Source organism: Micropterus salmoides, unplaced genomic scaffold (genome assembly GCF_014851395.1).
Source record: "Micropterus salmoides isolate LMB-PRFRI ecotype aquatic unplaced genomic scaffold, ASM1485139v1 Ms_hic_scaffold_2, whole genome shotgun sequence".
Classification (NCBI taxonomy): domain Eukaryota; kingdom Metazoa; phylum Chordata; class Actinopteri; order Centrarchiformes; family Centrarchidae; genus Micropterus; species Micropterus salmoides.
The window spans coordinates 52,324,385-52,339,682 of record NW_024041150.1 but is presented as its reverse complement, the minus strand read 5'-3'; the positions used below and the strand labels follow the sequence as shown (position 1 = coordinate 52,339,682).

Here is a 15,298-nt window from a genome sequence, read left to right as displayed (position 1 = left end):
TATATCAAAACACTGGTACACTTAGTGGAAATTATAACATCACATAATACCTAAGATAAGCAAAGAACAATGGCATATAGAGGAAAGAACAAGAACATAAGGAAATGACATATAGAAGGATTATTAAAAGTACATACAAGTAAAATCTATTTGTTTCTATTACAGTTCCCCTTTGGCCGTCACATGGTCTAGGGCTGGGTATCGTTCAAAGATTTTCGATATCGATACCGATACCTGACTTCGATACCGGTTCCTGAACGATACTTTTTCCAATACCAATTTTATTCTCAACAAACGGAGAACCATTGTTGTTTGTATAAAGTAACTTAATTATCACATAACCACACAATAACCAGCAAACGATGTGGGCTTTGTAGATCATTGGCAGACTTTCTGGGGAAGACCTGGTCTGATCCGGAGAGACGGCATCCATCCCGATGGGGGGAAGCAGCTCTCATTTCTAGAAATCTGGCCAAGTTTATTAGTGGATCAAATCCATGACAACCCAGAGTTGAGACCAGGAGGCAGAGTCGCAGTTTAACACACTTCTCTGCCCTTCTTTTTCAGCAGTTACTCACCCAAAACCCTACGCAGAGTCGCAGTCTAACACACTTCTCTGCTCCTCCATTTCAGGAGTTACTTAGTGAAAATCCTATAGTGACGGTGTCTGTCCCCCGACCATCGAAATTATTTAAAAACAGAAGAGGAGCTGTGCAAAAACCTCATAAAAATTAAAACCACAAGAGCAATAGTGCAAACGAATAGGAAATTAAATGTGGACTCTTAAACACATCAGATCTCTCTCCTCTAAAGGTGTACTAGTAAATGAACTAATATCAGATTATGATTTGATTTATTTGTCTTACTGAAACCTGGCTGGGTGATGGAGAATATGTTAGCCTAAATGAATCCACCCCTCCCAGTCATTAATATCACATTAGGGGGAGGTGGAGTTGCAGCTATCTTCGACTCTACCCTACTAATCAGCTGTAGACCTAAACTTAATTATAACTCATTTGAAAGTCTTGTTCTTAGTCTTTCGCACCCAAGTTGGAAATAGTCCTTAAAATGGACAAAGTTATTATTGTAGGGGACTTTAATATTCATGTGGACGTTGAGAATGACAGCTTCAGCACTGCGTTTATCTCTCTGTTAGATTCCATTGGCTTCTCTCAGAGTGTTCATGAACCGACTCACTGTTTTAACCACACCCTCGACCTTGTTTTGGTGTATGGTATTGAAATTAAACATTTAATAGTGTTCCCACAGAATCCCTCTTTGTCCGACCACTGTTTGATAACTTTTGAGTTTGTATTGCTGAACACGCCATTGGGCAAAATTTCTATACAAGATGTCTGTCTGATAGTGCTGTAGCTAAATTTAAGGATGCAATTCCATCAGCTCTAAATTCATTATCAAGTCATAAAGTAACGGAGGACTCCTATGCTAATTTCAGTCCCTCCATAGTCGATCATCTTGTTGATAGTGCTGCAGGCTCGCTGCGAATGACACTCGACTCTGTAGCCCCTCTAAAAAAGAAGATACTAAAACAAAGATGGTTAGCTCCATGGTATAATACTGAAACTCGCAAATTAAAGCAAATATTGCGGAAACTAGAAACGGAGGAATTGGCGTTCCACCAAAGTGGAAAATTCTCGTTTAATTTGGCAAGATAGTCTTAAAACTTATAGGAAGGCCCTCCGTAATGCCAGAGCAGCGTACTACTCGTCATTAATAGAGGAAAATAGAAACAACCCCAGGTTTCTTTTCAGCACTGTAGCCAGGCTGACAGAGTCACAGCTCTATTGAGCCAAGTATTCCCATATCTCGCAGTAGTTACGACTTCATGAGCTTCTTTAATGATAAAATTCTAACTATTAGAGACAAAATTCACCAACACCTGCCCTCAACTGGCACCAACTTATCTCTTAACTCAGGAACCTTAGAAACAGCTGTAGAACCAGATACATGTTTAGACTGTTTTGCTTCCCTCAATCTTTACAAACTAACTTCAATAATTTCTTCATCTAAACCATCAACCTGCCTCTTAGACCCCATCCCGACTAGGTTGCTTAAAGATGTTTTACCCTTAGTCAGCACTTCTATACTAGATATGATCAATCTATCTCTATCAACAGGCTATGTACCACAGTACTTTAAAGTAGCTGTAATTAAACCTCTTCTGAAAAAGCCCAAACTTGATCCGGATGTTTTAGCCAACTATAGACCTATATCTAACCTTCCATTTCTCTCTAAGGTTCTGGAGAAAGCAGTTGCTAAACAGCTGTGTGACTTTCTACAGAGCAATAGTTTATTTGAGGATTTTCAGTCAGGATTTAGAGCTCATCACACACACAGAGACAGCACTGGTGAAAATTACTAACGACCTCCTTATTGCATCAGACAAAGGACTTGTCTCTGTACTGGTTTTATTAGATCTTAGTGCTGCATTTGATACCATTGACCAGCAGATCCTATTGCAGAGACTGGAACATTTCATTGGCATTGAAGGAACCGCTCCAAGCTGGTTTAAGTCCTATTTATCAGATCGATTTCAGTTTGTACATGTTAACGATGAGTCCTCCATGCATGCCAAAGTTAGTCATGGAGTTCCTCAAGGATCTGTCCTCGGACCAATCCTCTTCACTTTATATATGCTTCCCTTAGGCAATATTATCAGGAAATATTCCATAAGCTTTCATTGTTATGCAGATGATACTCGTTATATCTATCGATCAAGCCAGATGAAACTCATCAGTTAGCTAAACTTCAAATGTGCCTTCAGGATGTTAAAACCTGGATGACCTGTAATTTTCTAATGTTAAACTCAGATAAAACTGAAGTTATTGCTCTGGGGCCTAAGCACCTCCGTGACGCATTATCTAAAGATATAGTTTCCCTGGATGGCATCGCCCTGGCCTCCAGCACCACTGTGAGGAATCTTGGAGTTATCTTTGATCAGGACATGTCGTTTAAGTCTCACATTAAGCAAATTTCAAGGACCGCCTTTTTTCACCTACGTAATATTGCGAAAATCAGGAACATCCTGTCTAAAAATGATGCAGAAAAACTAGTCCATGCATTTGTTACTTCTAGGCTGGATTACTGGAATTCCTTATTATCAGGCTGCTCGAAAAAGTCCGTTAAGACTCTTCAGCTGATCCAGAATGCTGCAGCACGTGTTCTGACAGGAACCAGGAAAAGAGATCATATTTCTCCTGTTTTAGCTTCTTTGCATTGGCTTCCAGTAAAATCCAGAATAGAATTTAAAATCATTCTTCTTACCTACAAAGCTCTTAATGGCCACGTTGAGAGCTTCAGTCTGCTTCAAAGCAGAGCTTCATGAAGAATCAAAGAGAATCTTTTATTTAAGATGAAACATTTAAAACTTGAGCGGACATGTCCTCACCTCATCTGGAGCCAACTTGAGTGAATCTGCGCTCTTTGCATCGACTAGATTTATATTTGCTTTCAGTTTGAACAAAACCACATTCAGCAATGAAAATAAACACAGTGAATATAGATGTAAAATACAGATTAATGTAAATATGTGTAACTACAGCTTAATTACAAGAATATATGTATGAATAACACAGAAACAATATTTCATTAATTGTGGAGCTTCATTCTTGACCTTGGGAACACATCTGTAATAAATGAGTCTGAACTCAAGCCTCACATTCCACCTATTTGTTGGAGATTTTGACCACATCCCATGGCCTTCTTAAAGAGTCACTAAACCCCCAAACCTCTTATTTCAGCTGATAACCAATGTGTATGGGTTTTTAGTAGTGTTGTTGATGGATTGTCTTGAATTTTTACTGCAAAGTATTTGAATTCCACATATAGTGCTATAAAATGCAGGGACTGCCCTCTACTGGTGGAAAACTGGCTACTCCAATTTACTTTTGCTATTGGCTGATAAACCCTCCGGACTGACGCTTTCCAGCTCTTTCCAAATCAAACTTCCTCAGCTGTCATCACATGACGTTAGTCCAGCACAGTCACATGATAACAGGTGGTTGTATTCAGGGCAGAGGAAACAGCTAGCTCGGCTCTGTGAAAACTGTCACACTGATGCTTTGTGAATGCATTTGTGTCTTCTAAGGGTTCTCCTCTTGGTACAAGATTTGCCACATTGGCCACAGCTGTACGGTTTCTCTCTAGTGTGAACACGTTGGTGAATTTGTTGGGCACCTAATGTAGCAAAAGTTTTTCCACACTGTTCACAGCTGTACGGTTTCTCTCCAGTGTGAACACGTTCATGGATTTGGAGGTTACCTGACTGAGCGAAAGTTTTTCCACACTGTTCACACCAGTACGGTTTTTCTCCAGTGTGAATACGTCGGTGGATTTCTAACTTATCAGATCTAGTGAAAGTTTTCCCACACTGTTCACACCAGTACGGTTTCTCTCCAGTATGAACACGTCTGTGGACTTCTAAATTATAAGATCTACTGAAAGTTTTTCCACACTGTTCGCAACAGTGAGGTTTCTCTCCAGTGTGAACACGTTGGTGGATTCCTAACTGACAAGATTGACTGAAAGTTTTTCCACACTGTTCGCAACAGTGAGGTTTCTCTCCAGTGTGAACACGTCGGTGCATTTTTAGCTCATGTGAACTACTGAAAGTTTTCCCACACTCATCACAACTGTAAGGTTTCTCTCCAGTGTGAACACGTTGGTGGATTTGTAGGACACCTGATGTAGCAAAAGTTTTACCACATTGTTCACACCTGTGAGGTTTCTCTCTAGTGTGAACATGTCTGTGGATTTCTAGGTGATCTGATCTACTGAAAGTTTTCCCACACTGGTCACAGCTGTACGGTTTCTCTCCAGTGTGAACTCTCTGATGAATCTTCAAATATCCAGATGTTGCGAAGGATTTGTCACAGTGCTGACAGCGATGACGTTCGAGTCCATCTCGTCGTCTCCGTTTCTATAGCAACAGATAAACATACAGAAAGACATGAGATGTCATGGTGGAGAGAGCTATCTAGAACCATAAACACCATACTGTACTGAACCACACACTCAGTATTTACTGTAACCTAAATAAATCATCAGTGTGTTGGGGTTTTCAACATTGGGGTTCAGGTATGTTTATTAGCTGAACATCAAAGATATTCTAGAAATATTAATAAAGCTATTAATATTCAAATGTATTAATTAATTAATTAATTAATACGGGGCACCACCCAGGAATCAGGGACCAATAACCAAATATGATCAGTCTAAAATAGGGTTTGTCCACCTGTAGATGGCAAACAGAAGGGTGAATCAGTACACTAGCCGTGGCAACCAACTCTTACTACAACATTATACACAAATATTCACAGGCAACGACTTCTTAAAATTATAATAATAGGATTAGGGAGGGGGCGGATTCGACCACTGATTTTGGAATCAAGATGGCTGTTCAGACCATGTGATTTCAGGATCAAGATGGCAGAGAATCTCCTTTCTCCTGAACTACAAAAACAAATACGGGGATGCACTCTGATGCTAGACTGCTATCGGTCCAGGTCTGGTTAGCTTCAGGAGGTCACGTGGTGAATGCATGTGGGGTTAGTATGTAGAAACAATATTCATCATATTCATCAATAGTCCTATAACCGAAAGAGCTTTCATGCTTTATAGCCCCTTAACTTGAGAATAGATATTGTTTGATATATTGGATGTCTGTCGGCCAGCAGACGACGAAAAGGACAGTCTCTTCCAAAGTGGAACTTTTCCTGTGCTGCAGTTTCTGTTACGATCCTGTCCTGAGTTTCTCTGAGTTTATTATTTTGTCAGTTCAGTATCTGTTATTTAGTCTGTATTTTGGTACCATGTCTTTGTTCCTAGTCCTGTGCCTTAATTCATGCCTTAGTATTAACTTCTAGTTCTTTGTCTGCATTATTTTAGTTTAGTCTGCTCTGTATTCTGTGTTCTAGTTCTGTGTTCTCTGTGTTATTGTCTGAAGTTAGATTCTTGTCTGGTATTTTGTAACTGTGTTCTGTCTGTGTTGGTTATTTATTTTGCCCCATGTCTGCCTGTCAAATGCTCCGTCTGTTCCCCTTTGCTGTCTCTCTGCCTGCCTGCCTCCATTTTCCCTGCTGTCTCTCTGCCTTGTCACCTTGATCCCTGTCACCTGTGTTGCTCCCACCCTGCTGGTTAGTCCCTGTGTATATATGCCTGGTGTTTCTGTTAAATCTTTGTCCAGTCATTGCAGTGTGTTGTAAGTGTGCTCGCCCTTTGTGTGCATTAATAAATCACTGAATTGTACCAGTCAGCCTGCGTGTCTTGCATTTGGGTACACCAACCTGCTCTACCCTACACCCACTGTAACAGTTTTAGCCGAAAACCAAACTTTGGAGTTTAGAGATATTGCGCAATACCAAGATGACGGCCTGAGAGTTATTTTTACACACAAAACAGCTGTTTTTGGACAAAAAAAACTTCAAAAACGGCCAAATCTAGCGGTTGTAACTGTATATGTATATTAATGCGTTTGTTGTTATTATTAACCGGCTAATAAGTCGCACCTAATCAGGGCTGATTTTGGGTCAAGCAAGTTAAAAGACTATTGCAGTAATCCATAGGGACATGTTAAACTAAGGTGAGTCCTGCAATTAGCATCACATGTGTCTTCAAACTTGCAGTCAGTCAGTCTGCCTATTTAAAGGGTGACAAGTAGTCAGTGGCGGTTTTAGTGATTTGGAGGCACTGGGCAAAGAAGAGGCCCTCCCTTCATTAATATTTTCATGAAAAAAAGCTTTTTTCAATAGCTTCTGTTTCATGTGATTCAGGGACTCCTAAAAAAAAAAAAGAAGCTGTTTTTCCATAAAATTATGAAAATATATATATATCCATCCATCGTCAACCACGTAGGTATTTCAATTGAAGACGCACGATCAAAATAAAGTATTACTGTATGTCAGCCATGACAGGAAGGAAGCACATTAAAAAAGGGACAGAACAATGGGTTGCCTGATGAGTAGTGGAGAAGTATGATAATTTGAGAGTCAAGTCATGGCAATCAGTAAAATCATAATATCTAAGTTCACCACAGTGTGTTATTCAGTCAGTGCTCAATTCAAAGCCCACAGTTCAACCACCAATGAATGAGTTTAAATCTCCACAGAGTCCATCTCAACATAAAAAAATATAAAAAAAAAATCCTCTTCTGGATCCCAGCAAGGTAACCATAAATACTGAGTGCAAAAGTTGGCCAACAAAAATAAAACCAAGTGATGCCTCGCGTCTTACAAACAAGCGATTCTCCAACAGTTACCTGCCGTAGTCTGGGCGATGTTTTGGTGTGCAGCATTTGCCTGAGTGTATTTATTGTATTCCATTGGTTGCAGGGAATGAAATTAACACCTGCCAAATGTGGGTAAATTGTGGCAGTGGGGGAGTGGAGGAGTGAAATCGTGAGGCCCCCCTGGCGGCTGATGCCCCGGGCAAATTGCCCACCTTTCCTCAATGGTAAAACCGCCTATGCAATTACTGTGTACTGTTTGGTACAATGGTGTGTACCACACTGAACATGGACTACAGAAAGCTAAGGAGAGAGCTGTCTCAGGAGATTAGAAAGATAATTATAGACAAGCCTGTTAAAAGGTAAAGGCTGTTAAGACCATCTCCAAGCAGCTTGACGTTCCTGTGACTACAGTTGCACATATTCAGGAGATTAAGGTCCACAGGACTGTAGCCAACCTCCCTGGACGTGGAAATCTGATGACAACTGGAAGAGACTGATAGTACAAATGGTAGCCAAAGAGCCCAGAACAACTTTCACAGACATTGTGGTTGATTGGAGGTGAACTCCAAGGTTGAGGTACATTATTGTCAGATCACACCATCTGTTGCTGTTTGGTCCAACATGGACTTAATGGAAGACGACAACTGTCATAAAAAAGCGAGCCTGGAATTTGCCAAAATGCATTTTGACAAGCCAGAAAGCTTATGATAGGATGTCCTTTAGAAAGATTAGACAAAACTGGACCTGTTTGGCGAGTTTACCTCAGCTCTATGTTTGCAGACGCAAAAATTACGTATGCAAAGAAAAGAACACTGTACTACTGTGAAGCATGGATGAGGCTCTGTTATGGGAATTCCAAACATATTGCATGTAACCCTGGACTCAGGGAGACTCATCTGTGATGTGGCACTGACTCTGTGTAAACGTAACAGTCAAAATATCTGTGTTCTCTGTGTTATCTAGACTTCAGGGACAACGTGTCTCTGTGGGATGATAAGATTGACCCTAAAGCTGGATAAATAACAGGCTCACTGAGCTCTCCTCACTCATTCGAGCATACATGTATGTATGTGTGTTTCTGTGAGTCCTTCTGCAGAAGACTTGAATAAAAAATCACAGAAAGACAAGTGTTTGCCTGAGCTGTTTATTTGAAAACTCGAACTGCCATCACAGGCTCTGTTATGTTTTGGGGCTGCTTTGCTGCATCTGACACCGGGTGTCTTGAATCTGTACAGGGTACAATGAAATCTCAAGACTATCAAGGCATTCTGGAGCAAAATGTGCAGCCCAGTGTCAGGAAGCTTGGTCTTAGTCGCATATCATGGGTTCTCCAACAGGATAATGACCCACAAATCAGCTAAAAACACCCAAGAACGGCTAAGAGCAAAACATTGTACTATACTGAAGTGGCCTTCTATGAGCCCTGATTGAAGTCCTATTGAACATCTGTGGACGGGCCTGACACCCTTCAAACCTGAAACAGCTGGAGCAGTTTGCTTATGAGGAGTGGGACAAAATACCAGTTGACAAGTACAGAAGTCTCATGGAAGGACTGCCTCAAAAGGTTGTGCAACAAAATGTTACTTTCATGGTACTATCATTTTTGTCCAGGCCAGTTTCAATAGTTTGTTTTTTTAAATGATTCTGTTTAACCACAATTCAAAAGCATTGTCTGATTTTCATCAGTAAATTTTTATGTATTATTACTTTTGTCAGTTCAAAGTTATTTCAGGAACCACTGTGGGTTTTTCTTTCTTTAATGGAACCAACAATTTTGTCAATGTCTGTAAATTACTGTTGAACCAGATGCCTAGATTATTAGCAACAGGCTTAAGGTGATTCACTAGGGATCCAGCAGATGGCAGTATTTGCTTTGCATTTGCCAGGATCTCCGTTTTGTTCAGCTGGAGGAAATACATTTTTGACATCACAAAGGCAGTCGGTAAGTGAACTCCGCATTCCAGGGTCTGTGGATTTGACGGGCAGGTAGATCTGTGTGTCATCAGCATAAATATGAAAAGAGACACGTTTCTGGATAATGTGTCCAAGGGGAAGTAAATACAAGGAAAATAAAATGGGTCCTAAGACTGACCCCTGAGGCACACCATATTTACCTGAACAGAATGAAGAGACAGTTATTCACAGACACACAGAATCTATTTGACAGGTTGGATGTAAATCATTCTAAAGCTTTACCAGAGATCCCCACCCAGTGCCTCAGTCTGTGTAACATGGTGTTGTGATCCGTGGTGTCAAATGCAGCGCTAAGATCCAGGAGTACTAGGACTGAGCACATGCCATCATAAGCAAACATTAAAAAGGTCATTGGTGACTTTAAGCAGGGCAGTCTCAGTGTTGTGGTACTTTCTGAAACCAGACTGAAACTTTTCAAATATTGTTTTCCAGTAAAGAGAGCAGTTGTTTGGACACAATTACAGTATGTCTAAAATCTTTGATATAAAAGGTAATTTGGAAATTGGTTGAAAATTTTTGAGGGAGGGATCCAGGCCCAGCTTTTTAAGTGGGTTTACGCAAACAGTTTAACGAGTAGATAGGGAGTTGTTAAAAACAGAAATCTAATGGGCCCGACAGAATCCGTTACTTTTGTTGATACTAAGTCAAGGGGGCTGTGAAGACACTGGCTGCTTGTATGTTGTGAATATTGTGTGTGATTTGTGATGTACTCTTGCAAACATGCTGCTCTAAACTAATTGCCCCTTGTGGGATTAATAAAGTTGATTGAATTGAGTTAAATTGGCACTCTAATTTGGGATACTGTTTTTACATTTCAAGTGAAAAAAAGGACACTTCTCATAATTATTTATTAGTTTAACAACTCTGACTTCCTTCCCTCTTATTTTAACTCCCTCACTCACACAATTGTTTAATACTCAACATTGATTAATTTGTAGAAATGTACAATTCACACAGAGACCAGGGTCTTCTTTAGTATTCATTAGGTTTATCACAGGAGCAGGCAACAGCAAAGGATAGTATGCTACAATGTGCATGTTTTCTCTGCTACTAGTTTATATTTAGAATAAATGACTGCACCAAGGAGAGGGACATAGTTTCACTAATAATTTATTTTTCACTTGCAAAGAAGTTCAAAAGTTCAAGGTGCAACAAAGAATCCACTTGATGCGAAAGCTAAATTCTTTTAATGTCTCTTCTTATCTAATCTTTGTAACTTTTATTATTCATTTATTGAAAGTCTTAACATTTTCTTTTATGGATTGTCTGTGAAGGACAAGAATAGCCTCAGCAGCATTGTTAAAATCTGCTCCAAGATCATTGGAGTTCAGCTGACAGACTCCAGAGCTCCAGAAGGTCTTGAGTCATTCTGATTATGTTCTTAGTCAGGAATTCTGTTTAACGCTGAATTCTGTTTTATTCCTTCTGCCATCAGGCAACTAGACATTTGCCAAGCATAAACCTCTGTATTTATTTATTTATTTACTTAGTATTTATTATCTATTTATTTATTAATCTTCTTGAACTATGGTCCCTGCTTAGTCCATGTATTGCGACCTATGTATTCGCTGCTTTGTTCTGGTGCCCAAATGTTTTCTCGTACAATCTAACAAAATTGTGAAAAATGCCCATCACAATCTACCAGAGCTCAAAGACGTGTTCTAATTGCTTCTTTTGTTTAACCTCCAGTCCAAAACCCAAAGACTCTTCATTAATGACGAAGAAGAAGCCTGAAATGGCAGATGTTGACTGAAACGATTAATACATTATCATATTGTAACTTATTTTCAGAAATATGTAAACCGTATGCTGCTGGTTGCAATCTGAAACCTTCTGCTAGAAGCCACTAAAAACCACACAGCCCACCTTTAACTTACATTTACTATAAACAGATTTTAAGGCTGTAAAACTAAACACTCTTTTTGTGATAACTTTCATCGACCATTGTATCAATACAACATAATTCAAATAGGCCAGAAGGGAACAAAGGTGAAGAGAATAAACTGAGTGATGGATAACGTTGGTAGTGTAGGCGGTGTGGCACAGACATTTGCGATCAACAGCTGCTGTCTGCATCCTAAAGCTGATTTGTGTAAACTTTATAAAAACAGATGTAAAATAGAACAAGGGGAACGTGTTGCTCTGAGGAGGAGGAGGCAGCTAGAAGCAGCACATATTGGCACAATGGTATCCTGGCTTTTAAATTAATGTTAATTATATGTTGTTAGTATATTAATTATAATCTATAATCATTATATTCTATAATAGTATAATAGCTTACCACTATTATATTAATTCCAGTTTCATTTTGGGGTTGTTTTTTTTATTCATTACTTTGTGGAAGAAAAATATTCTACAGTTAGTTAGTTAGTCAGTCTAACTTTAATTTTAAGTAGGCTACTAACTCATCAATAATAATAACTATTTAGGCAGAAGGATTAGTTCAACATTTGGAAAGTTTGCTGTAGCACATCAAACTTTTTAGAAAAAAAAAAAAAAAAAAATTTCCATCCAGCCTGTGAATAATCTGTTCACGAAAAGTGACGATGACGAGCGCATTGGCTTTATGAAAATTGAACGTGTTTCAATAAAAAGGCACTGATGTAGCTAAATAGCCAGCTAACGTTAGCCAAACCAATATGCTGCTTATATTTCCCCCTGTTGTCTGCTGTCTTACTGCTTCACCTGCTGACGGCGCATCTTGCTCTTGTTTTTGAGTAATGGGCTGTTCAAGCTGCCACAGAGCTCAGTCTTACCATGTTTTGAACAATTAGCATAGCCACAAAATTTTATACCCTGTTAAATGGCGATCAAGACTTTTTAATGGCCTTTATTTTCGCTAAATTGATTTATTACCTTTTACGAATTTAAGACCCCGCGGACACCCTGTACAGTGACGTGAAACATGTTTCACATATTTTGCAATACAATATTTGATTGTACAAACATCTACACAGTGAAACTAGCAGTATCTTTTGTGTAGGAGATCGAAATGAATGTTCCTATAGTATTTCATGATTAATTGAACCAATGACTCTGCAAGTGCAAAGTTTCTTTAAATATATAAATGCAATGTTTTGAACACTGGACAGCCTGTGTTACAAGTGATGATTTTGTCCCTGTGTTAGGTTCTGAAAGCAGTGCTTAAGTGATTGTAAAAAAATAAAATATAAAAAACTTTAGTAAATATTATATGAAGTTACTTTATTCTTTATAATTTCATATAACAGTAATCTAAGTAGTTTACCACGGGTCTAATATTAATTCCAGTTACAGCAGTTGAATTTGTGTGTGCTGTTTTGATTTATTGCATTTTAATTGCAAGAAAAAAGGTCTCTGAACTATAAAAGGAAAGTGTGTGTGTGTGTGTGTGTGTGTGTGTGTGTGTGTGTGTGTGAGCGACTTTGAACCTGGGGGGGGCGCTGAAATGCTACGGGGCTTGGGGGACATGCCCCCCTGATATTTAAATTCTCATTTCTAATGATTTTTGATAACAGAATGTATTTTTTAGTGTGGCTGAAAGAGGCTCTTTGCAGTGACAGAAGATGGAGAGGGGAGATTATATGAAAACTCAAAGAGGGAGCGGGTCAGAGAGAGGGAGTATAATATAACTAGAACAAAACCAAATACATATCATAAAAACCCTGGAGCAGCTGCTAGTTGATGTAGCCACAGTACAAATGTATTTAGTTATCCTAATGTTACACTTGATGTAGCGGTCTGTGATGTTTTCTGTGTCTCACTTGGCTCTGACTCTCCCTGCAACACATGTTTGTGAACACAGAACTGTCTTCAAAGCAAACTCTGATGACATGCAGTTGAAAAGTCTTTTTACTACGCGAGTTTTAGAATTTTCTACGTCTACTAGCTATCAACGCTACTTACAAGCTCATCCTCCCTAGTTTTTTCTCCTCCTGCTCCTGTGACCTCTGACCTCTTCAAATACTGCAGGAGGCTCATCTCTGTGTGAACACGGACTACTTTCCAATCATTTATGGACACGTAGCAGAGACACATGCACACCTCATGGCCTTTTTAAATCTCCATGACTGTGTTGATAAGATCAATTTAAAATATCACACTTGCTGCCCAGCTGGCTATTGCCTGTATCTTATTATGGACATGTAGCCAACCAAACCACTTGCTCTGCAGCAGCACAGGCAGCCAAAACAATCTGACTATTCTAAATCTAAATAATCTTTACAACGCAGATAATGATTGTGGCAGTAACACGAGAGCAGCTCGTTGTTGAAGCAGGTAAACCTGCATACAGAGGAAGCTGCATCATGCGTAAAGGCCAACAGGACTGTTTTATCCACTATATTTTCACTCTCTGTGCATCTCAAAAATGATTGTTTCCTGAATAACAGCTGGTAGTTGCTGAGTGAAGCCAAGATTAGTTTCACCAGCGACATTCAGTTTATGGACTCATCGATATTAAACAGTAGGCTATGAAAAAACAAACAAACAGGCGAATATCCATCAAAAGAAAGTGATGCTCTTTTCAACAACAGGTACTGGTAATTTATCAGAATCATTCTAGTGATGTTACAGTGTGAAGTTTACGTTTTCTCTGCAGAGACTAAAGACGCTTTTAATGCACCGGCCGGCTTGTTAAAGAGCGACGCAGGCTGGTTTCGAACAGGCCACCAGTGCCATGATGTGCACTCACTGGATTTCTGTTGTTTCAGTAGAAAAATAAAGGCTTAAACTGAAAAGGTATTTACCTGATTTTCTAAGTGTTTGCATCTGCCCAACTCATTCATCTCTGTGATAACCACAGAGGAGACCTGGCGCTCCTCTGCGTAACTGCGCGCGCACAGCCTGACGGCTCATTCGGTTAACGAAGCCCTGCAGATTACAGACTAGTGAAGTTATGAATGGAAAATGTAGCGAAATTAAAAGTACATTACTGGCCCACAGAAAATACTGCAGTAAAGAGTAAAAGTAGGCTGCAGCTTTAAAAAAGGAACGTGAAAAGGTGGCAATTACTTTATTTTATTTATTTTGCAAAATGATGTTACTTGTAACAAGTCACTGCCCCCCCTGCAGCAGGCGTCCCCACTGCTGTCTTCAGGTACAAAAAGAACAGCACAAAATAGACTAATATTGAGGCACTTTTCTGCACCACCTTTGCCTTCTGACGCATGTTTTCTACAGGCTACATGATTTTTGTCCGCGTTTCAACCGTTTCATCATGTCTGATGCAGAGTGTGTGATTGATTGATTAACTCAAACCACCAAAACCACTCTGAGCAGACTCCAAAAATCGCCAAAAAAAAGTGAGGGGGACAAAACACAGATTTTGAAATGTTGGGGGGGCGTAAACTGAAACGCACAAATGAGAACACAGTTACGCACATTTATAAAAGGTTTAGAGTAATGATGCACTTTTCGGTGTTTGGCCTAATAAGTCAAAACACCGAATACATTTTTTAATAAAGTCCTACCTGAAGAAAGACTATGAAGTCTTCATGTTATGCGATATGAGAACCACATACAACATTACTGCAAAGGTCCAGATGAGAGGAGGCTACAAGAGACCTCCTCCTCCTCCTCCTCCTGCTCCTCCTCCTCCTCCTCTCCGGGTCCGACCGTCACATTAAGTGTGGGTTCTGTAGAGATACGGGGTTCTGATGGCTCCACTGTTGAATCCTGCTACATTACATCTTGTTTACAGTCAATATGAAGCTACGTGTCGGAACCAGGCCGAGCTAACGCCACGTTAGCTTCTTGTTAGCTGCTAGCTGTGTTCATGAACACTGACCTGAACATCGGTGCTATCAGAGCTCGAGCCTGCTGTTTGTCCTCCGGGGACGTTGTTGCTCCGGGGCTCCGGGTCCTGGTTGTCCTCCTCCATCCCGCTCTTGGTCCTGGTCTCTCAGATCCAGCAGGTCTCCTCTCCTCTTCAGATACAGAAGCGCTGCGGGACCTCGTGGAGCTGCGAGTTCTCTCAGATATTTTAGAAAGGCCTCAAACAGCAGCTGACTGATCCAGCAATGTGCTGCTGCCTCCGGGACACAAGAAGAAACTATTGGTTTCACCTTTTACCAACACAGGCAGGACTGGATCTGCTGG

The 15,298-nt window shown here is 40.0% G+C and overlaps 2 protein-coding genes across 3 annotated transcripts in view; both read right to left on the bottom strand.

The window, feature by feature from the left end:
• LOC119912613 (butyrophilin-like protein 2) overlaps nucleotides 1-15,298 on the bottom strand; it is a 566,400-nt gene that overhangs the window by 326,093 nt on the left and 225,009 nt on the right. The window lies entirely within an intron of this gene.
• Nucleotides 4,050-15,293, bottom strand: LOC119912672 (zinc finger protein 239-like). 2 transcript variants are annotated; one of them, XR_005446199.1, is made up of 3 exons: nucleotides 14,988-15,121; nucleotides 14,671-14,835; nucleotides 4,816-4,939 (listed from the first exon to the last, which is right to left on the bottom strand). XR_005446199.1 is itself a non-coding variant. In XM_038731960.1 (2 exons), exons 1-2 carry the CDS (start codon nucleotides 15,078-15,080, stop codon nucleotides 4,070-4,072), a joined length of 963 nt encoding a protein of 320 aa, XP_038587888.1. In that variant the 5' UTR covers nucleotides 15,081-15,293; the 3' UTR covers nucleotides 4,050-4,069. The 2 variants fall into 2 exon arrangements, 1 of the variants encoding a protein (XP_038587888.1); XM_038731960.1 differs by lacking the exon at nucleotides 14,671-14,835 and having other exon boundaries at nucleotides 4,050-4,939; nucleotides 14,988-15,293.

What these genes read in the sequence shown, in the direction of transcription:
- LOC119912672 (XM_038731960.1), bottom strand. Translation starts at nt 15,080, where the DNA reads ATGGAGGAGGACAACCAGGACCCGGAGCCCCGGAGCAACAACGTCCCC. An exon ending in CTGATAGCACCGATGTTCAG is followed by an intron (nt 4,940 to 14,987) that starts GTCAGTGTTCAT and finishes CTGTTGCTATAG; the next exon opens with AAACGGAGACGACGAGATGG.